At 46.0% G+C, this 22,720-nt stretch overlaps 6 protein-coding genes across 7 annotated transcripts; 4 read left to right on the top strand and 2 right to left on the bottom strand.

Moving 5' to 3' along the window:
• Nucleotides 1–248: 248 nt before the first annotated feature.
• On the top strand, nucleotides 249–855 carry LOC121054803 (probable calcium-binding protein CML41). The gene has a single exon (XM_040525567.1). The coding sequence runs from the start codon at nucleotides 299–301 to the stop codon at nucleotides 596–598; it is 300 nt and encodes a 99-aa protein (XP_040381501.1). The 5' UTR covers nucleotides 249–298; the 3' UTR covers nucleotides 599–855.
• A 1,517-nt stretch (nucleotides 856–2,372) lies between these two features.
• LOC102714925 (protein TIC 22, chloroplastic) lies at nucleotides 2,373–6,323 on the top strand. The gene is made up of 8 exons (XM_006655843.3): nucleotides 2,373–2,946; nucleotides 3,040–3,102; nucleotides 3,546–3,620; nucleotides 4,368–4,412; nucleotides 5,349–5,408; nucleotides 5,487–5,558; nucleotides 5,640–5,675; nucleotides 5,761–6,323. The coding sequence occupies exons 1-8, from the start codon at nucleotides 2,548–2,550 to the stop codon at nucleotides 5,848–5,850; spliced, it is 840 nt and encodes a 279-aa protein (XP_006655906.3). The 5' UTR covers nucleotides 2,373–2,547; the 3' UTR covers nucleotides 5,851–6,323.
• A 2,842-nt stretch (nucleotides 6,324–9,165) lies between these two features.
• LOC121054706 (probable fucosyltransferase 8) lies at nucleotides 9,166–11,125 on the top strand. The gene has a single exon (XM_040525117.1). The coding sequence runs from the start codon at nucleotides 9,166–9,168 to the stop codon at nucleotides 10,813–10,815; it is 1,650 nt and encodes a 549-aa protein (XP_040381051.1). The 3' UTR covers nucleotides 10,816–11,125.
• Nucleotides 11,126–11,272: 147 nt separating this feature from the next.
• Nucleotides 11,273–13,159, bottom strand: LOC102714650 (galactoside 2-alpha-L-fucosyltransferase-like). 2 transcript variants are annotated; one of them, XM_040525115.1, is made up of 2 exons: nucleotides 12,849–13,159; nucleotides 11,273–12,723 (listed from the first exon to the last, which is right to left on the bottom strand). In XM_040525115.1, exons 1-2 carry the CDS (start codon nucleotides 13,120–13,122, stop codon nucleotides 11,297–11,299), a joined length of 1,701 nt encoding a protein of 566 aa, XP_040381049.1. In that variant the 5' UTR covers nucleotides 13,123–13,159; the 3' UTR covers nucleotides 11,273–11,296. The 2 variants fall into 2 exon arrangements, with proteins under 2 accessions (XP_040381049.1, XP_040381050.1); XM_040525116.1 differs by having other exon boundaries at nucleotides 12,834–12,875.
• Nucleotides 13,160–14,236: 1,077 nt separating this feature from the next.
• Nucleotides 14,237–14,772, top strand: LOC102716606 (cytochrome P450 93A2-like). Its single transcript, XM_015838012.2, has 2 exons — nucleotides 14,237–14,506; nucleotides 14,614–14,772. The coding sequence occupies exons 1-2, from the start codon at nucleotides 14,237–14,239 to the stop codon at nucleotides 14,770–14,772; spliced, it is 429 nt and encodes a 142-aa protein (XP_015693498.2).
• A 2,906-nt stretch (nucleotides 14,773–17,678) lies between these two features.
• On the bottom strand, nucleotides 17,679–19,536 carry LOC102716328 (galactoside 2-alpha-L-fucosyltransferase-like). Its single transcript, XM_040525114.1, has 2 exons — nucleotides 19,269–19,536; nucleotides 17,679–19,192 (listed from the first exon to the last, which is right to left on the bottom strand). The coding sequence occupies exons 1-2, from the start codon at nucleotides 19,534–19,536 to the stop codon at nucleotides 17,679–17,681; spliced, it is 1,782 nt and encodes a 593-aa protein (XP_040381048.1).
• Between the last annotated feature and the right edge of the window lie 3,184 nt (nucleotides 19,537–22,720).

The following is a 22,720-nucleotide window of genomic DNA, read 5'->3' as shown; positions in this document are numbered from 1 at the left end:
ATTTAGATGTCTAAATATTCGATACGATATTTTTGGAAACTAAACGGTCTAGCAGTAGAAAAGAAAAAAAAAATGCAGGTAGCACCGGCCTGCCAAACTTCGCGCGTGCGTGGGAAACGTGCGGTAATAGTTAGCGCCGTAAAACACATAGAGGGGCTACAAGCCTAAAAAAATGCCAAGCTCTCCCTGATCCTATATATGCCTCGACGCTGGCTCACACTTTGCCTCTCACCAAGACATCTAGGCATCGATCGAGCTAGAGAGAGAGAGAGAGGCGGTGGCCGGCGGCGAGGCAGGGATGGCGTTCAGGAGGTACAGGGCGCTGCCGCAGGGGGAGGTGACGGCGGAGGAGTTCAGGGCGTGGCTGGGGCAGTTCGACGCGGACGGCGACGGGAGGATCAGCCGGGAGGAGCTGCAGCGCGCGCTGCGGAGCCTCAACCTGTGGTTCGCGTGGTGGAAGGCGCGGGCCGGCCTGCGCGCCGCCGACGCCGACCGCGACGGCGCCGTCGCCGGCGACGACGAGGTCGGCCGGCTCTTCGCCTTCGCGCAGACCCACCTCCACGTCAAGATCGCCCAGCTCGGCTCCTCCTACTACTGAACTACTCAATTAGCCTCTCGATCAAATCTCATACTGCATGTGATCGATATAATTAAGTGTGTTCGTAAGGATGCATAGTACAGTCGGTGTGTCTATGTCTGTGTTTTTGCACAAATCCTTGTGTTTACTTAATTTTGATCTTCGAGATTAATTGCTGTTTAAAGTACTCGCCTCATCGATCGATGTGAGATTTGGAGAAATTATGTATGATTTTACTCTTCTTTGTTTTGTTGATGATCTCTTCAGTTGGTTGAACCTACACGTATAACAATATCGACGACCCAAATTGGTAAGTTCGTAGATTTATGGGAAATTTTTTATTTGGATGGGGTTAAAAATTATGTTCATCGTCTTTTTTCTTATACTTATAAGCAAAATGTTAAATTTTCAACCTAAATTTAGAGAATATTTAAAGTTTTTCATCATAGTTTATTTTTCAGTCTTAACTTTTAGACCGTAAAGAACACGTATATAAAAAATTTTATTCATGAATTATTTTTAATATGTTGTTTAGTTTTTTCTCTAAAAAGGACAAGCAATCCTCCCCATGGGCTTATCTAATCTAATTACTGTTACCAATCAAATTATAATATACACACATTAAGAAAGTACTTGCACCAATCATTAGTCAACTAAGGTTGAGAAAAAATTAATTACCCATGGCACGTAAGAGGAATCTCAATTGAACCGGGCCTGCGTTTTCATGTGAATGAGACAAAAAGCCCACTTCCGTTTCCTTTTGTTGGGCCAAAGTACATGAGCTTTCAAGGATAATTAACTTAACCTAACTTTAATTAGCTTGAAGGCAAGAGAGGCAGCAGCCGTGGGGTGGCGGGTGGATAGAAATTGGAATCACGCATGCGCCGGCCCGCACCGTAGCTCGATGACTCGATCCCTTCTCGTCCAAGGATCGCTTCCGCGTCCGCCCTGCGGCGAGAGGCGCTGTGCATGCCAGCGGCCAGCCGGACTCCGCCCGCCGCCGGCGGAGCAACTCAAGCGATGGCGTGCCTTAGACGGCGGGCGCCCTCCTGTAGTTCCCTTGTGAGTAAAACTCTACATGCCGCAGTAGACGGGAGAATTTTATTTTTTTTTTACTCATATGAATGTTTATCACAGATTTATCACTAAACTTACATACCCACATATAATAGACTCATGAGGATTAATATATCATAGACAGCAAGTGACAAATCTGTTTTGACCACTTGTAAAAAGCAAAAAGTTAAATTTCTCCGGTGCACCACATCCGGCATCAATCCAACTCCAACTCCAACTCCAGAACATTGTACGTCACGGAATTCCGTTATAAATTATAAACTAAATGATACCCACTCGTATTATTACTGCAAGGTAGCACGGAGGACGTGGAAGCTAGCAAATACCTTTTAAATGGTGAGCTCCATCTTTGTGCCTTTTCGCCTGTTTATATAAACTAAAATTTAAATTTTAAAATTTAATTTTAAAGTTAGTTTATAATTTTTAACAAATAAACTGTTTCGATTTTTCTTTCCAAAAGCAAAATAACAATCATCTTTTGGCTTGCTGTGCAAAAGAAAAAAAACATATTTGTAACGAAAGATAATTTACAAATTAAACTTTTATATACGTATTTATATCAAATTGAACTTTTATATACGTATTTATAGTCGTCTAAACACCAAAACTAGAAAATAAACTGGGATAATAAAATATCAAAGTAAAATCTAAATTTAAGATTAAAAATTTAAATTTTGGTAAATAAGAATAAGCAAAAGGGCATAAGACGGAGGTGATAAACCTCCCGACCAAGGCCGCACCAGCGCACCACGAGACCCCACGGTGCGGCGCGACCGAATCCGCCCGCCGCCCGGCCGCTCCTCGGCGACGCCGGCCAAGACGACGCCTCGCCCTCTCCCTCGCGCCACCACCCAAGCCGTTCCCGTCGCGTGCCGGACCCAGCGACCACGCCGATGCCGCCGCCGAGCTCCTCCTCCTCCTCCCTCCCGCTCGCCGCCGCCCCGATGTCCAACCCGGGCCCCTCCTCCTCCTCGCAGGCCCCCAACCCACTCGCCGCGGCCTCCTCCTTCCTCCACCACCACCTCTCCCGCCTCGCGTCCCGCTTCGCTGCCCCGCCGCGCCCCGCGCTGGCCGCGACGGCGGCTATGGCGCCCCCGGGGCCGCAGGGCGCCTCCTCCCTCTCCCTCGCGCTCGCGCCCGACGAGGTCGCGCGCGCGCTCACCGGCACCCCCGTCTTCACCGTCTGTAACTCCAGCAACGAGTTCATGCTCGTCTCCGACCCCGCCACCGGCCTCCGCTCCCTCGGCCTTCTCTGCTTCCGCTCCGAGGACGCCGATGCTCTCCTCACCCACGTATCCTCCTCCTCTTTCCGATCTGCTTCCTTTTGCTGTTTGATTCGGTTTTTTTGTTTCACCCCTAATGATTTGAAAGTTTGTGTGGTTTAGATGAGGACGCGGCAACCTGTGGTAGGGAGGGGGGCAAAAGTGGTGCCTATTACGCTTGATCAGGTGGGCTTAACTCGATTTCTTTTCATCAATTTTGTCATCACACTTCTAGGACGAACGGTGGGTAGGAACTAGGAAGTGTTATGTACTATTGGGGCGTTTATGCGAGAGTTGAATTGGTTGCCATGCCATGGAAGGCATGCCACGCAAAATAATTTATCATCTGGAAAACAAGCAATGATTAGCTAAGTGCCATGGAAGGCATGCCACGCAAAATAATTTATCATCTGGAAAACAAGCAATGATTAGCTAAGTGCCATGAAATGCAGAGTGTAAACTTCCTTTTCATCCTCCTTTAATGCAATTGGCAGAGCTCCTGATCTTTCGGTAAAAACAAAATTGGTTGGCAAAGTGAGCTAGATTGCTTACCTTTAACTACAGTACTGCACTGATGCTTTTTAAAATTTCACAATGTAAATATACCTAAAGCCGTCTTATCAATGCAGGTTTATATGTTGAAGGCTGAAGGTATTGCATTTCGGTTCTTACCTGACCCTCTTCAAATTAAGAATGCGCTGGAGGTTAGTTGTTCTCTGGATTGGTGGCTCTTGAATCTATTAATTTCTTTATATCTAGTACCCCCATTGCTCTATCTCACTAGAAAACTGGAATTCGGTTTATCAGGTAGAAAAAAAAATACTCTTGATAGGATCAATGCAGCCATTGTATCCAAAATTCCAATGGACTCTTATATCTATGTTACTCCCATTTGATGTTTTCAATTAAATAACTCTACCAAGAACGCAAGATCTTGGCATGTTGGGTATGTGGGTGCCTATTGCCTATTTCACATTGAGTATCACCACTCAAGACTTTACATATGGACTTCCTTGGTTCATTGTAGTTTGTATATATTAGTTGTAGAGAAGTTGTAATGTTACTAATCATTGTTTTCACCAGAATGCACAAATAATATGTGCACATACAAGATAGATGCATGAATAACATGTGGAGACGTGGAGTGCTATCAGCCTATTAAGGGGAAGGTGCCATTTCAAAATATAGATAATATTTTACCTGTTCTTTGATGTGGACTGTCCACATCCAGTGTTTAGAGCCATCTGATATACCATTTGTGTGTAACCGCTCTGTTTTCTGTGTACCCTTGAATGTACAGCTTATGCTTTTTCACTCATGGGTATACTAGGGCTGAAGTCTTAACAGATTACATTTTGTGGATTACTATTATCTTATTCACTGATTCATCTAATGTAAGAATGCTAACATGCTTACTTCATCTTAGTGACAACTACCCTTTTTTTTTTCAGTTGAAATCTGGCTTAACTGCTTTTGATGGTGTTCCTGTTTTCCAGGTAATATTCAGTTGAAATCTGTGTTATTTTGCAGAAATACTTTTATGAAAAACATTGAGATATACCTTTCAATTAGCAAATGATTATTTAGATTATTAAATGAATAGTTGTAATCTATGTATTGGAATATGAACTAAACAGATTTGCTGATTAATATCTTGACTCTGAGCATAAAGTACTCATGAATTTAATATCCATGGACTGTGCTTTTTAGGTAGGTTATGGAAGAATAATATGCCAATAAAAACGGAAGCTGTCTGCTTGTTCTTATATGTTACTTGCCCATACCTATTTATTAAGAAATGTAAATGCATTGACTGTCCTGTCATGCAGTCATGCTTGCTCGTTTCTCACCACATGTATGCATCATCTTGTGAAGCTGTAGCCTTATCTTACTGATTCGACTTGTCGGTGCTAAAATAGGACTAGAACATCAACAAACAGTCAGATAAATTTAATTGAAGGTTTCTCATTAAAAAGAGATCAAATGGAAGTTTATGCGTCCAGTTTAGACCTTTTTATGGAATATCAGATTTCCTGTTTCCGGTTGTTGTTGGAACAAGGGCAGAATTTATTTATCAAGGAAAAACCAAACTATACAACTTTAGGTGCATTAATGCAGTTGATTACATGTTTATTACAGTATGGTACGAAAAAAACACTTGGGAGTAAAAGCTTGATAGCAGAAGCAGCATTATTAACTTTCTTCTGGAGATGTTTCACACTTTGTTTTGAGATACTGTGCATAAGTTTAATTTTGGACCATTCACCAGTTATTTACAGCACCATACTTGTGAATTTGACAGGCTGATAGCTGGTCTTAAATCATCATAGTGTTGTATTCTAATTCCCAAGTACAGACTATATTAAGTGATATATACAGCATGTGATGAATTCTTCTTTCCAATAGAAATAATATACCATTTGAATGTGCAGTCAGATCTATTGGTTGTCAAGAAACAGAAGAAACGTTATTGTCCAATATATTTTCAAAAGGTTTGCCAGGCTTCAATTTATTTCATGTAGTTTACCTGAGTCTAGTTTAGGTCTTCACCATTTCCTTGTTTAGTTCAGGAGGACATAGAAAGAGAACTTACAAGGGCATCTAAAAGTTCAAGAGGATCCGCCTTCTCTAAGCAAATTATGGTATGTGATTTTGTCGTTATACCATCTTCTTGCTCTCCTACGATCTGAATATATTGCCTTCAAAATGTGTGATTTCTTTAGGTTGGGAGTTTGGAAGATGTCTTGAAGAAAATGGAGGTAGGACGATAGAGATGCATTTTGGATTGCTTTTACTTTATGTCTTTACCAAGTACTAAACAATACAATGCACTTGGTTCTACAGATGAACGAGAGGAATTCTGGTTGGGATGACTTGATCTTTATACCCCCTGGGAAAAACCTCAACCAACATATTAATGAGGTATCAGCATAATTTTGTTATTGCAGTGATACCATAGAGTTTGAGCCATTCGCTCACTTCAAATGCTGTGATGGCCAGCCAGTCAACAGTGTCAAATCGCTGCCTGAGCTTCTTTTTAATAAGTTTTTAATGGTTCGACTTGTAACGAAAACAATTCAAGATGAAAGTGATAAGATATGTTTGTGATTTTTTTTCATTGTTTCACTAAACATCCATACAAACTCCACTCGATGCTGGCGAAGTGTATCATGATCACGGTGTGTTTGGTGGTCTTTCATGGGGGGATAAAAATCCAAGTTTCCCTTGTCGCGCTATGGACCAGAGGTCCAACCAACTAGTTAGCAACCTGGACCGAAAAGGACGTTCATGTAATCATTTTGTCTTTCCATTCCCTGTTTTGCACTTGAAATCCCAAAGAGATGCAATTTATTTCCTATTCTTTTTAGATAATGTTTCCTGTGCTTTTATGAACAATAATCATTTCCTGCTCGAAATGCTATTTCATTCCTGTTTTGTTTAGGACTATCGCACTTGTTGGCTTATCTTTTCGATCTGCATTTCAGAAAGTCAACGGGCAGGTTTTATCGATCCACTACAGATGTGTATGATATCTCACGCATTCAAAGTTACAGTATCATATCGTTCCTTGGTACTCTCAATTGATCCAATCAATTTCCTATATATTTGGCTGCCGGGCACTATGAATGCAGTGATTGGTACTCCTTGAATATTCCATCCATGTCCCAAATAAAGACACCCTTCTAATTCAAATAGTAGCCAGTAACATATTCCTAACACCCAATGAAATCTACTGGTATTTATTATGAAAGAGTATTTCCGAGTAAAATCCATAAATAGTATAATTTTTGTATGTTGAATCTAAATTTCTTGAATATATTATATTGAAATAATATAGTTTGACTAGAGCTAGTCTAAATGCTCTTTTTTATTGGGGCAATTTCGTTTCTGCCCATGTTTGAGGTTCTAATATTGATTTTGCCCTTCTTTTTTAGGGTTTCATTTTTGCCCCTCTTTCTTTGAACCGAATGAAAGAGTTGCCCTGTTTTGGATGGCTGTACTAACGGCGTTAAATGACATGTTAAAAGATTATTCTATCCTTTCACGAGAATATCATTTTTACCCTTGTTTTTTTAGTCATTTATGTTGTTACCCTCTGTTATAAATCATACAAAAATACTAAAGCAATATATTATTAATTCAAATCACATGTTTGAAAACTTATAATTTTTTTAAAAAATTTGACAAAGTTTTATTAGAAATTGGATACAATTTTAACAACAAATACATATAGCATATCATATCAAACTTTAGGGACAATTTCCACATATCACAAGTCCAAAATATCACACAATTGGTCCACATGTAACCATGTCCAAAATATCACAAAATAGACAGCCATATCATCTCAAATTAGTTCACATATTACCATATCCAAAATATCACAAAAACATACAACCATACCATCTCAAAGTGTCCCACATATTACAAGTCCGGCATGCTGAAGAATGACCAAACTCTAACGACTAGTCTCAACTCATTAACAATTGGCCTACAAATCACATGAAAAATAATACACATTTATCTAATCACCCACATCGTCTTATGAACTAAATTGAGAGACAACCACACAAGAATAACACAAACATTATACCTGCTGGCCTCTTCCATAAAAATTTCTTCCATCTCCTTAATTTCCTCCATGACTAGTCTTTAATACATCTGCATTCCAGGAACATTTAGCAATTTTCAGCACAATGCTATCCCAGGAAATTCACAAATTCCATAAACCCTTACTGGACTAAGCAAAGGAAGGGAAGAAAATGGTTACCTTACTGGACTAAGCAAAGGAAGGAGAAGGAAATTCCATAAACCGAGCCGAGGCAGCCCTCCCAGCAGCCGACGAAGCCGCTGTCGCAGACCACGCCGCGCCCTCCACCTCGCCGGCCCGCTGCGGGCGCGGCCCTCCCCGCCACGGTCGAGCGCGCGGCCGCAGCGCCCTCCTCCTGGCCGCCCCGCCGCGGGCGCGCCCTTCCCCGCCGCAGGTCGCGCGCGCTGCCGCCGCGCCCTCCTCCTCGCCGCCCCACCGCGGGCGCCCCTCCTCGTCGCCGCGCCGCGGGCGCGCCCCACCCCGCCGCCGCGCCTCCCTCCTCGTCGACGCCCACGGCAGCTGCCCGTCGCCGGATCCAGTCCTCTCTCTCCCTTTCGTTTTTTGCCGCTCCCTCTCCCCTTTAGTTTCAACAGGGTAAGGCGGTCACAGCCCACTTTTAGGAATTAAAATTTTTATTTTTAAATCTAAATATATTGATCAACTAGCACTTAACCTAACAGCGGGCAACCCTTTCATTCGGTTAAAAAAATGGTAAAAACAAAAAAGGCAAAATCAATATTAGGACCTGAAACTCAGGTAAGAACGAAACTGTCCCTTTTTTATTTATCTATCCTGAACGATTAACCCGGACATTGAGTTTGCATGTGTCCACGTTATCATCAGTACTAACCAAATCGATTATGGCGTGTCATCAGTACTAATCAAATCGATTATGGGGCGTGATTGTTTGGGTTTTTCAAGAAAAAAAATCAAATGACATATTTGCAAACGAAAAATAATTTAGGAATAAAACTTTTATATATGTATTCTTAGTAATTTAAAAGTCAAATGCAAGAAAATAAACTTTAATGAAATAGCTCAAAATTAACTTCAAATTTAAATTAAAAACTTAAAATTTGAATTGTAAGACCAGTCTCGATGAGGGTTTACAGAGATGTCATGTATATTAATTAGATGACACATCAGTCAAAAAAAATATTCGTATCAAACTACGAGGAGAGAAAGAGAGAGAATTAGTTTCAAGAACATGAAACCTCTATACATCCTCGGTAACTTGCATTGAGTGGATTAAGACGTTTCATATAATCAAATATTCTATGTAATTAAACTTTTAATAATAATTAAATACTTTATTTAACTTTAGAAATTGTACACCAAAACATTGTAATGTGTGTAGCTATTTTATACCTCGTTTTACTGTTGTGAAAACTATACAACAAAAATAAAACAAGTACTGAGACTGGTCTAAAGTAAAACCAAACGAATAGTCAGGACCATGCTGTATCTGGAAACTCTTCACGGTGCTACTACTGCTATGCCATCCTGTCATTCGATGTGCAACAACAATGGCAGTTACATAATTAATTAGCCATTGCCAATGTTGACCTCATCTACCTGTCCCCAACACAACAAAAAGCCAGTAGTACTACTAGATTGCGACGAAGTTGGAGTGCGTCGCGTTGCGTCGGTGCCTTGCCATGGTCACCGACAAGCTGGAGGAAGCGGCGGCGGGGCATCCGCCGGAGGCAGAGAAGCGCCGTGGGGTGGCTGGGCCTGGGGCCGCCACGGTGCTGGTCCTCGTCGCGCTGCCACTGGTTCTTGTGTCCTTCTTCTTCGGCGACCAGACCGCCTCCATCGCTGCCGACTCCCTGGCCCGTCTCCACCGCTTCAAAGAATCGTCGCCGGCGGCGGCGGACCGGCTCCTCGGCGGGCTGCTCTCGCCGGACTTCGACGAGGCGGCGTGCCGCAGCCGGTACGAGGCCTCCAGGCGATGGAAGCCGTCGCCGTTCCCGGCCTCCCCTTACCTGGTCGAGAGGCTGAGGCGGTACGAGGCCAACCACCGGCGGTGCGGGCCCGGCACCGCGCGGTACCGGGAGGCTGTCGCGCAGCTCCGGTCCGGCCGCAACGCCGACGCCGACGCCGACAACCACGGCGAGTGCAGGTACGTGGTGTGGCTCCCCATCCAGGGCCTCGGCAACAGGATGCTCAGCCTCGCCTCCACCTTCCTCTACGCGCTCCTCACCGCCCGCGTCGTGCTCGTCCATGAGCCGCCGGAGATGGAGGGTCTCTTCTGCGAGCCATTCCCCGGGACCTCGTGGCTGCTGCCACCGGACTTCCCCTACAAGGCCGGGTTCTCCGCCGGGTCAAACGAGAGCTACTTGAACATGCTCAAGAACGGCGTCGTTCGGTACGACGACGACGGTGGCGGCGGCGGCGGCGGCGCTCTGCCACCTTACGTGTACTTCCACCTGGAGCAGATACATCTCCGGTTGCAGAACCACACGTTCTGCGAGGAGGACCACCGGGTGCTCGACCGGTTCAACTGGATGGTGCTCAGGTCTGACAGCTACTTCGCCGTGGCGCTCTTCCTCGTGCCGGCGTACCGTGCGGAGCTCGACCGGATGTTCCCGGCGAAGGGGTCGTTGTTCCACCACCTCGGCAGGTACCTCTTCCACCCGGGCAACCGCGCGTGGGGCATCGTCGAGAGGTTCTACGACGGGTACCTCGCCGGCGCCGACGAGCGTCTCGGCCTCCAGGTCCGCATTGTGCCGGAGATGGCTGTCCCGTTCGACGTCATGTACGAGCAGATCCTCCGGTGCACGTGGGAGCACGATCTTCTTCCCCAGGTGACGAACACCAGCGAACCGGGCGGCGCCCGCCCGCCGTCGACGAAGGTGAAGGCCGTCCTGGTGGTGTCGCTGAAGCGGAGGTACTACGAGAAGCTGCACGGCGTGTACTACACGAACGCCACGGCGACCGGCGAGGTGGTGGCGGTGTACCAGCCGAGCCACGACGGGCACCAGCGCACGGAGGCGCGGGCGCACAACGAGCGCGCCCTGGCGGAGATCTACCTGCTGAGCTTCTCCGACACGCTGGTGACCACGGCGTGGTCGACGTTCGGGTACGTCGCGCACGCGCTCGCCGGGCTGCGGCCATGGCAGCTGGCGCCGCTGGACTGGGCCAAGATGAGGGCCGACGTGGCGTGCGTGCGGCCGGCGTCGGTGGAGCCGTGCCTGCATTCGCCGCCGTCGCTCGCCTGCCGGCGCCAGGACGCCGACCCGGTGGCGCATGTGCCGTTCGTGCGACACTGCGAGGATGTACATGCCGGTCTCAAGCTGTTCGATTGAGCTGCTTCATTTTTTCTCTTTTCTTTTTGGAAAAAAATATGAACTTTTTTGGGCTTTCGATCCCATAATAGTAAATTCTTTTATGCCTCCTCTAGAACACGATGAATTTCAAAGGAATTTTGATTTTCGAAGGAATCGAATTAGATCCTGAAAAACTCATTCCTTCCTAAGGAGCCCTTAAGCTGGAACGGAACCTAAGCAAGAGGTAGGTTCGCAAAATTCAAGAACTTCACAGGATTTCCTGTTCCAGTGTTCCAGCACCAAATCCTGTCAGAATTATCCATTGATGTTCTTGCAAATATAATCTAAATCTAATTTGGAAGCATCTTCTGATAAACACTGTCACCAGAGTACCAGACACCACCAATGGCTGCCATGGATAGTTCTTCAATGGATGGTAAAAGGTGAAATGTCTAACAGCAGAGCAGGTTCAAAATTGTTCTAAAATTTCTCTGTTTTTTTACATCACCAATTCACCCTTTCACTCTGGGTGAACAAGTTTCAGTCCCCAGCTCATGTCTTCGCAGTGTCTGACATGTGGGACCAGCTTCCCCGTGTTGGCGCCGCGCTTCGCCCTGCAGTCGTAGAAAGGCGGCCCGTGCAGGCACGGCTCCATGGACATGGCGCGCCGGCACGGCGGGTCGGGCGTCGTGAGGTTCACCGGCTTGAACATGACCCACGGCGAGAGCCCGCCGAGGCCATGGCCGACGTACCCGAAGGTCGACCACCCGCTGGTGACGACGGCGTCGGTCATGCTCAGCAGGTACATCTCGGCCAGCGCCTTCATGTCGTGCGTCGTGTTGCCGGACAGCTGGTGCTCCTCGTGGCTCGGCTGGTGCACGCTCACCACCTCGCCGGTCGCCGTCGCCGACTGCCAGTACCTCCACCGGATGTTCTCGTAGTACCACGAGTTCAGCCCGGTCATCAGGACGGCCTTCGACCGGGCGCCGGCCGCCGCCGGAGCTGGGAACGGCGGCTCCTGCGGCACCACCGCCGGCAGCAGCCGCTCCCGCGACGTGCAAGCGGTGATCTGATCCAGGATGTGCTTGAACGGGCTGTCCCCGTCGAACACCCTGACCTGGATGCCGAGCCGTTCGTCCGAATCTCTCAGGTAGGAATCGTAGAACCTCGTGATCAATCCCCAGACTTTGTTCGTCGGGTGGAGAAGATAGTGTGCCAAGAGATAGAACACCGAGTCTTTGCGAGGGAACAGCCGGTCGAGCTCATCTTGGTACGCCGGGTTGAGGAAGAGCGCCGGCGGGAAGTAGCCGTCTGTCCTCATCAGCAGCCATGGCGCCCGGTGGAGGAAACGCCGGTGGTCGTCGCAGTAGAAGAGCTTGTCGTGGTACGTGCAGGCATGGTCGAGGTCGACGAAGACGTAGGAGAGATCTGACACTGACGTCTCCGGCCGGTCCTCCTGCACCAGGTTCCTGTAGCTCTCCGGCACTTCGCCGGACAAGCCTTCGAGGTTCTTGATCGGGAACTCCGGCGGCAGCAGCCACGACGTCTGGTGGAACGGCTCGCAGAACAGGTCGCCCAGCGACTCCCCCCTGTCGACGAGCAGCGCCCGGCCGGTGAGCATGGCGTAGAGGAACGCCGACACCATGGCCAGCATCCGGTTCCCCAGGCCTCTGTACGGCACCAGCACGAGGTAACTGCACCCTTCCTCGCCGGCGCCCGTGCCGTTTCGCCGGGAGTCCAGCCGCTCCGCCGCTCTCCGGAATGCCGCCGTGCCGGGGCCGCACCGCCGCTGCAGCGCCTCCTGCTCCCGGAGCCGCCTGACGAGGTGCGGGCACGGCGACCGCGCCGTGTTCTTGCGGTACAGCGCGGAGCCGTGCCGGCTGATGCACGTTCGATCGTCGAACCCCGGGACGAGCAGGCCGCCCATGAGCACGTCTTTCTTGGACTCTGCAATGGCGGAGGTAGAACAAAAATAAAAATTACCGGTTCGTCTTCTCCCCTGAAATCTTGCGATCCAACGAACATGGAGGAACTAAAAATGGCACCGTGGCACTGACATGGCGAGTCTTTACCTTGCGACGTGCCCTTCGTCGTCGGCGATGCCCAGCCGGACTTGGACGGGAACGGCGAGCCTCGCCGGCTAACCAGGAGGATCAGGAGAGGCGACACGATGAGGCAGATCGCAAGGCACGTGATCGTCTTCTTCCCGGAAACCCAAGGGCACGGCCCCTCGTCGTCTTCCTCGGCCGCGCCGGCGCGGTGAGCAGCCGCCGTCTCGACGGCGCCCGAGCATTGCTGCGACGGCCGCTTGGTTATGCCAACGCCGATGCCTCTCTCCATGTCCATGGTTATTTGGCGGATGATGCGCTCTTCTCGGGATCAAGAATCCCATACTAAAAATGAGATATTCAGGGATTAAGGAAAGGAAAATTTGAAAAACAACTAAAAAGAACAATAGTAATATAAGAGAAGAAAAAGGGTGAGAACAGGGTGGCGATGTTAATGATTATTTTGATTTTATTTTAAGTCAAATCTATTTTAATTCAATCAATTATAGAAAAATATACTACCATCCACAAAACGAAACTAGTTTCAATAAATCCAAAATCAAATGTGTTTTTATAGTGTATTTATTTTATATTATAAATGTTGTGATATTTTGCTATAAATTTTATCAAATTTAAGACCATATAATATAAAACGGAGTGGGTGAAAAACAAAAAAATTATCAAATCTAACAGTTATATACTTATATTATAGAATAAGGTCTGAAACTTTTTTAAGGATATAGGGGTTGAATTCTAATAACAAAAAGTTCAAAGGTATATAAATTTGTAAAAAAAATATCGAGCAGAATCTATCATGACAAGTTTGCCACATATAAAGTAGGAAATTTTGAGTCATCTAAATTTGGGATTTGCTCTCGTGCAACAAAAAATATCTCAAGTACCTCACACTACCAAATTGTGTCTCACCGTAGGATCTACCTAAGTAGAATGGACATGGTTAGATCTAACTATCTATCAGAAACACGATTTGTTACCATGAAATACCATTATTTTTTTATTATTGTGCTAGAGCAAATCTCTCTAAATTTACTCGTCGCGCACGCGCTCCCCGGACTACGGCCGAGAAAATGAACATTGTGCCACGTTCAAATAGCGGTTTTGCTAGAATGTCATCCCGAAAACACGTTTCTTTAGAATGGCATACCGAGCGAGTGGTTCTAGCCACTTTGCCATTTTTTCTGGTTTTTTCTAGTTTCTCAAAAAAATAGACGACGTGACGAAAATACCCCTGCATCCAATTGGAGCACGCTCCGCCACCTGCATGCCCAGGCCGGCAAGCCCGTCGACGTCGGCGCGCAGATGTTCCTCACCGGGATGAACGTGGTGACCGGCACGCTGTGGAGAGCGAGCGGACGGCGGTGGAGAAGGAGTTCTGGGATCTCGTCGCCGACATGACCGAGATGCTCGGCGCCCCCAACGCGTCCAACTTCTTCCCGACGCTCGCGTCGTTCGACCTGCAAGGTATCCGTAAGAAGTCGGACCTTCTCAAGGTCAGGTTCGATGATATCTTCGCCAGGATCATGCAACAGAGGATCAAGTCCGACCAGACCGCCGGCGGCGAGACGGTGGCTGACTTCCTGGAGTACATGCTCAAGGTGGAGAAGGAAGGCGGCAACGGGAAAACCTCCTTCACCATGACCAACGTCAAGGCCCTGCTCATGGTAAAGTTGGTAACCAAGCGCTCAACCATTGCTTATGTACTCACACAGCCAGTGCCGGAGACGACGACGCCATTAATGGCTGCGCTTGCCGTGTGATTTGGCAACAGGACACGGTGGTCGGGGGGACAGAGACGACGTCGAACACAGTGGAGTGGGCCATGGCGGAGATGCTGCAGAACCGGTGGACGCTGCGCAAGGTGCTGGAGGAGCTGGACACGGTAGTGGGGCGGGACGGCGTGGAGGAGTCCCACCTCCCGCATTCGTAGCGACCACCAGAGCATGTTTCATTTAATTGGATGCAGGGTATTTTTGTCACGTCGCTCGGCTGATGAGCCAAAAAAAATTAAGAAACTGGAAAAACCAGAAAAAATGGCAAAGTGGCTGGAAGCACTCATTCGGTATGGTATTTTAAAAAAACACGTTTTTAGAAGGCATTCTAGCGAAACCGCTATTTGAACGTGGCACAATATCAATTTTCTCACTACGCCCATGGCAGCTGACGCCGCTGGACTGGGCCAAGATGAGGGCTGACGTGGCGTGCGTGCGGCCGACGTCGGTGGAGCCGTGCCTGCATTCGCCGCCGTCGCTCGCCTGCCGGCGCCAGGATGCTGACCCGGTGGCGCGTGTGCCGTTCATTAGACACTGCGAGTCTGTGAGGATGTGTATGCCGGTCTCAAGCTGTTCGACTGAACCGCTTCATTTTTTTCTCTTTTTTGGAAAAAAGAAAAACTTTTGGGCTTCGATTTTCACGATAGTAAATTCTTTTATGCCTCCTCTAAAACATGACGAATTTCAAAGGAATTTTGGTTTTTAAGGAATCGAATTAGATTATCATCTAATAAATGAGCTCTTTTAGGTGCTCCAACTTACCTGTCTAGAGGTAAAAGCTCACATAAATCTTAGCCATTGATCATTATTATCCATTTTTCAAATAAAAATATTTTATTTATCGCAATGAAAAGGTCATCGTGCAAGAAGGAAGAGAAACCGATACTGTTAATTGTTTTTTTTCCAAACTTAATGCGTAATTAGTCATACATGCCAAGAATTAGTGATACTAATTTGGCGTAGATGTCCGTCATTTAATAATTTCGCATGTAATTAAGTTTAATTGTCATATTCGAGATAACCCTTAATATAATAATATGTAAACCTGGATACCATAAACTTAAATTTCATAAGTACCTTTGTAAACACTACATTTTTAAATTGATTTACAATTAAATTATGCATGCAATATGCTATCTGAATTTCACATGTTTGAAATATTGGTGCCTTTGATTTTACACGTCAAATTTGAACATGATATTTCAAGTCAACAGATCGCAGCTGTGAGTTCAATTTACAAATATTTACCTACCTTATTAACCTGGCTGTTCTTAATGGCACATGCAACATAAATACTTCTGTTTATTTGTATGATGTCTCTCTTATGGCATGCTCAAAGGTAGAGCCTAGTTTTTACATTTTTCTTATCCACGTCAATACCACTAACTCATTTTATAAACATATGTACAATGGTAGAGCCAAATATAGTTTCTCACTAATACTATATGATATATTTTTATTACTCTTCTTTACTTTTAATTTACCCCAAGCAACAACATTTTCTTAAACAAATACGAAGAGTTGACTCTAAGTTATGGTCATGCATAACAACTATTTTTCTCTCACCTCACTTCTCTTTCATCCATGTCATCTTATTTACTCACGTGGCAACGAAGAGAGTCAGCTAATAATTACTGTTGTTCATACCCTTACCTCTAGCAAGGTAAGAGACCATATCCCCATTGGATCAAACACAAAATAAACGGTTCAAATATACTTGGAGCACCTTAAAAATATTTCTATATAATAAATAAAAAAAAGTTGTCGTAACATTGAAGAATCTAGGCTGAGATATATCCAAATTCGTAGTAATAGAATGTGTCATATCTATTGGTTTTTATGAGAATGGATGAGTTCTGAGTAATATTGTAAGGTCAGTCACATTGCTCAGTTTCATTATATAGTTTGTAAAACAACTAACTTGATGAAACGATGCATGGAACAACTATTCACAGTGCAACATTTCATTGTACCATTTTCAAAACTAAATAAAGCATTTAATTACTGCTAAAAGTTTGATTGCATGAAACGCCTCAAGTCTCTTAATGCAAGTTTCACTGGGTTACCGAGGATTTAGTAACGGTGTCTAAAGGTTTCATAGCCATGAAATTAATTCCCTCTCTCTCCTCATAGTTTCATGTAAATATTTTATTTTATACTGATGTGTCATTTAATTAACGTGCCTGATGCCTTCGTAAAACCTCCATCTGACCTAAGCGTATATTATATGCAAGAGAGACTAAGAGACTGCATGGAAGCATCCAAATTCCAATGTAGAGCTATCGAGGAACCGCCACCTCTATGCTCCGTGCTACACCGACCAGCACAAACAACCAAGAAAGAGGAGCTGAGAAGAGAAATGAAAACGAGGCGCAATCGATCTACACTGCGCACCAGTTGGTTGTCTCGATGTATTTTATCTCCAAAGTGTTTGATTCCATACACGTGGAGAGCTAGCTCTATATCAACAAGAGCTCATGAAATACTCCAATGTATAATGCACAAATTTTAATTCCAAGGATCTGTGTATGATACGATGTAGATATCGTAAGGATGGAATGCTAGCAATTCACCCCGAACATAAAACTCAAAATCTCGCCCTAAAGATGGAGTAAATCACACCTATGGTACGGTTTACACTATACTAACTAAACTGCAAAAACCTAAATAGCACCATAGATATTGAGTTTAAATCTCTATATAAGTAAATTTTAGATTTGATTATTTGAGTAGCTAAGCTCCCAAACTTTTTTTTAAAAATAAGGCCACGTATATCCACCAATTGGATATAAAGACCATATTAAATACCATTCTCTAAGACAATAAAAAAAACTAACGATCCATCCATCAATCAAATGTTTAAAAATTTTAATTCATCAATCAAATCTGGTCATTGTTGTTGAATGATAATGAAGGCATATAAATAAGTCAAAAATTCCATACACGTCCTCCTCTTCACCCCATATATTACGCGTGTGTTTAACAGAAGAAAAAAAAGTCAAACGTTGATCAAATAGTAAAAGTGAAAAAGTAAACTGCGAAAAGAGCATCGTGTTGTTCACAACTATTCCACACGACGAACGAGCTTCACTCCCCATGACACGTCGTGGCAATTCTGGACGTGCGACAAAACCTTGCCGGAGTGGGCGCTCCGCTTATTTCTGCAATTGTTGTACGGCGGCGAGAGGAAGCACGGCTCCATGGACATGTCCCGGCGGCACGGCGGGCTGGGCACGTCGGACTCGTTCGCCGGCCTGTACATCACCCACGGCGTAAGCCCGGCGAGCCCCTGCGCCACGTACCCGAACGTCGACCACCCGCTGGTCACCAGCACGTCGGAGAGGCTGAGCAGGTATATCTCGGCGCACGCCTTGGCGTCGTGCGACCTGGAGCCGAAGCGCTGGTACTCCTCGTGGCTCGGCTGGTGCACGCTCACCGCCTCGCCGGTCGCCGCCGCGTGCTCCCAGTACATGCTCTTGAGCTGCTCGTAGTACCACGACTGGAGAGAGGTGACGAGGACGGCCCTGGACTTCCGGCGGCGGCGGTGAGACGGAGGAGCGACGTCGACGGGGTCTCCGGCGGTGATCACCTCAGGGAGCAGATTCTCGTCGTGCGTGCACGCGGTGATCTGCTCCAGAACCTTGGGCGGCTCTCGCGCGCCGAAGACGCGCACCTGGATGCCGACTCGCTGCTGCGCCGTCGCGAGGTAGGCGTCGTAGTAGCGGGCGACGAGCCCCCAGATGTGGTTGTTCGGGTAGAAGAGGTAGCGGCCGAGGTGGTGGAACACGGCGTCCGTCTCCGGGAAGAGCGAGTCGAGCTCCTGCTGGAATCCGGTGAGCATGAACAGCCCCGGCACAATGTAGCAGTCCGTCCTCATCACCAGCCACGGGATGTCCCGGAGCACGCTCTGGTCCTCGTCGCAGAAGAAGTACTTGTCGTGCGCGGTGTAGTCGTGGTCGAGGTGGACGTACGCGAACGCCGGCGGCTGTCGTTGGTGTGGCGTCGTCGGCGTATCACCGCCGGCGGCGTCGCCGGCTGTGATCACGCTATTCTTCAGCATGTTCCCGTAGCTCTCGGCGGTGCTGACGTTGAAGCTCGTGTAGTTCGTCAGCGGGAAGCCCGGTGGCAGCAGCCACGTCGTGCCGGGGAATGGCTCGCAGAACAGCTCGTCCATCTCGTTGCTGGGGTCGACGAGGAGCACGCGGTCGGTGAGCAGCGCGTACAGGAACGCCGACGCGGTGGCGAGCATCCGGTTGCCGAGGCCGCGGTACGATATCGACACAAGGTACCTGCACTCCGGCGACCCGCTGCCGCCGCTCGTGGCACCTGACCTCAGACTCTCCACGGCGTTGCTGTACGCGGCGGTGCCCGGGCCGCACCGCCTCTGCAGGGCCTCGTGCTGCCGCAGCCTGGCAACCAGGTGCGGCGAGGGCTCCTTGCCGGCGTTTCGCCGGTACATGGCGGACTGGTACCTGCTGCGGCATGACCGCTCGTCGTGTCCATCAGGCAACAGGCCGCCCAGAAGCTTGTCGTGCGCCGCCGACGGCCGGTGCAGGACGGAGACATCACCTGATGATCCTATCAGAAACCTCCTCCGTGTCAAACTCGCTTCCAAGTATACTACACACATGAGAGTACGCGATAGCGTCCTTACCTCGGCCGATGCTCGCAGAGCTGATCCAGACGGCCGGCGACGAGCCGGCGCGCGCGCCGTACAGGACAACCATCGGCGGCAAGGTCATGATGAAGACGACGAGCACAGCGCTGGCCGCACCGTAGAGGAGCCTTTTCATCGGCGGCAAGAGCGCCGGCGCCGCGCTCCCTTTGGCCTCCGGCCACTGGTGTGCAGCAGCAAGGCGATGCCCCTTCCATGGCGCCGCGGCGCAATCGGCGGCAATGGTGGTGGCTCCATGCTTCCGCATTGGTGAAGACAACGAGCTCGATCCGTTGCACGTCGGCAGTAGTCTAGTAATCTAGTATTACTGAGCACTGTAGTAAATCCCGATGCACGTAAACTCTCTTTTATCGAAGTCGCATCTGTGCATCAGAGCTGGAATCCTAGAACCCTCGCGATTTGCTGTATATTAGGCTAATATCGATGATAGTTTTATGGATAATAAATAAGATATAATATAGATATTTTTGATGATGTGATAAAGTATTAATGAATAGATATGAAATGAGTTTTATGGAGATAAAACCTTTTATGCACTGTAAAAAAGGTAGCTTGTGTCTTACGTGTAACTAAAAAACAACAATAGATGAAGTATGCATTGAGAAATGGATGTTTTATCCTAGTTTTAACTTTTTAGATGACTGTTAGAGATGAGCAGATCAACCCCATTAAAATTTGATGTTTCAAATAATTAAACACCATTGACCTGTTCCAAAATGACCTACTCAATCAGTCGGTGAACATTGACGGAGTAGTAGTATGACAATGTGATTTCTTTCTTTTTAATCTCATACTGGCAGGGTGCTCTTCAAAATGTGTTGTCTCGATTCAGTTCATCTACAGCGTGAGACCAATAAATGTTCATCGTCTTGGTCTCTTGTGCATAATCACCCGGGATTAATACCTGTCCTAAAAGGAGTGACTATATATTATCCGGTGATATTTTCTCATTAAAATAACACGAATTTAGATATAATATAATTACAGAGTAATTGCAATTTAAATAGCATAAAATTACAAATGTAACTAGCATATAACTATCATGTAATTCTCATGCAAATAAAAAATTCTTATAGCTTATTGTTAGTTACATTGAAATTACATACTAGTTACATTATAATTATGCTATAATTACACCATAGTTACATTTATATGATTTTAAGGAAAAAAACCACTCCGGTGATTTATAGAAAAAACCGTTTTACTAAAACACACGATGATCTGTTGTATATCTTGTGGGTCAGATAAGAATTAAACCAAACGTCCAAAATCCAAATCGACATGTCTTAACCACGATGGAGAAACAGCTGATCGATCTTCAGCTACATGAGACTAAAATCGAAATGTTATGTTTGCCATGATCGCGGGGAATCAAATCAATTAAGCAAGCAAACTCATGAGAAAAATCTTCACAGAAATGTTTGCTACGAAGCCATGGGCCGTACGACCAGTACAAGAGCTCTTCAGCCCAATTATAATGGGCCTATTGTGGGCCTCATTCCCATTCGGACCCAGTTAGAATCAGGAGCCACACGTACCCCGTGTATTGGGCCAACTTTAATAGGCCTCACATGAGCCGCGCTATTCGGTTTCGGCCCATACGTTTCTAGAAGCCAGAAGGCCTATGGGAACAGAGCAGGAACCATAAAAGGGAGAGGTATCCCGCATATTATTATTATTACTATTATTATTATTATTATTATTATTATTATTATTATTATTATTATTATTATTATTAATTTTATTATTAAATCTTAAAAAATAATATTTTTATTGTATGAACCTTTTGGTCACACCAGTGTTAGTGGTGTGGCAAGAAAACGCTAACACAAAAGCTGGTTGGACGCGGCCGGCTGGCCACACCACTAGTACTAGCGTGACAACGTTATTTTGATACAGTAGTTTCACTGGCGTGGTAAGTCTACCACACCAAACACTCTGTGTTACAGTGTTGTCATGCCACGTTAGTGTTGGTAGTGTGGTCAAAATATTCATATGGTAAAAATATCTTATTTTGAGATTTAGTAATAAAGTTATTTATTAAAATGTTAAAAAATATAAAAGTCGCTAGACGCAGGCACGTAATTTTTTTCTTTGTGAACATTTTTATTTTTTTGTTAATTTCAAAAATAAACTCCACTAAATATTACTATTTTATAGTAAAACCGTTTTCACAGAGTATAACCATGTTACTACGGCAATTATTATTCACGTAGCATTATTATTAGACCACGTTGGTTAGATTGACGTGACACAACCTCGTTGTCACACAAATTCCTCTTAACGTGTTATTGTTATTTGCCCATATCAGATGGGGTGCTTACTATAAAATTTAGTGTAGTTTAGATTTAAAATTCGATTACAAAAGGGTTCAAAAAAATTGCACTATTCACTTCAAAGATTTAAGTCTAATAAGTTGGTTGTGAAATGGTAAAAAGGAGTACATAAGACACAAACCCATGAGCTGAAAACCATCTTAGTTTCGGGGCGCTTTTACGGTACCTCCACTTAGCGAGGAAGTAGTGTAGTAGTTAAATTAATCAACGTTAATTTTAATGGATATTTTTATTATTTGTTTAAATAAGGTGGAGGATCATTATAGTCATTTTAACTTAATTGGGCTGAGTTTGTTAGTAGAGAGGCCCAACACTGTGTGGATCGAGGCAACACTTGAAACGCAAAAACAAAAACAAAAATCATACGTCACCATTAGGGGTGGATAACGAGCCAGCTCAGCTCGTCTCTACTCGTTAGAAAAATGAAACGAGCAGAGCCAAGCCAAACCGAGTTTGTCACGAGTCGAGCGAGCTAACAAGCCACAAGCTTTCTGTCCACCCTTAGTCACCACCGCTTCTATCTCTGCATCAATCTTTCATTGCATCCATTCAGCTCCGACGCTGCCTAGATCCACCGTCGGCGCCCGCTTTTGGATCGACTTGGTTCGTATAGAAGGAAAATTAAGAGACAGGACGAGGAAGGCCGAAAGCGGCTTGGCTGAATCCAGGAAAGAGGTAGCACGAAATAGTCAGGAGGAAAGAGATCGTTGAGCACGAAGAAATTGACTCGGCACGATCAACATACGCAATTAGCGCATGGTTAGCTCCGTTCAACTCAACCATGTTCGGTTGAGCTTTCTCTCTTCTTGAACGTCAGGTGCAGCCCATGATATATTTACGTGGAATAACTCCTCTACGACAGATGCGGCTAATCACACGCCGGCCGCCGCTACTGTCGCAAATCATCGTTACCCGCTGCTAATCACGTACTCTTTGATAGCTATTTATTTACAACAATGACATGGATTTTTTTCAATAATAACCTTCTACTACACTACTCGATGTAGCAACCACATTATTAACTTATCTTGACTGTTGAATATTCGGTTGATACGGTCCGGTGTATTCACCTGTATTGTAATCACCACTCATAGT

This window comes from Oryza brachyantha, chromosome 6 (genome assembly GCF_000231095.2).
Source record: "Oryza brachyantha chromosome 6, ObraRS2, whole genome shotgun sequence".
Classification (NCBI taxonomy): domain Eukaryota; kingdom Viridiplantae; phylum Streptophyta; class Magnoliopsida; order Poales; family Poaceae; genus Oryza; species Oryza brachyantha.
This window is presented reverse-complemented; position numbering and strand designations above follow the sequence as displayed.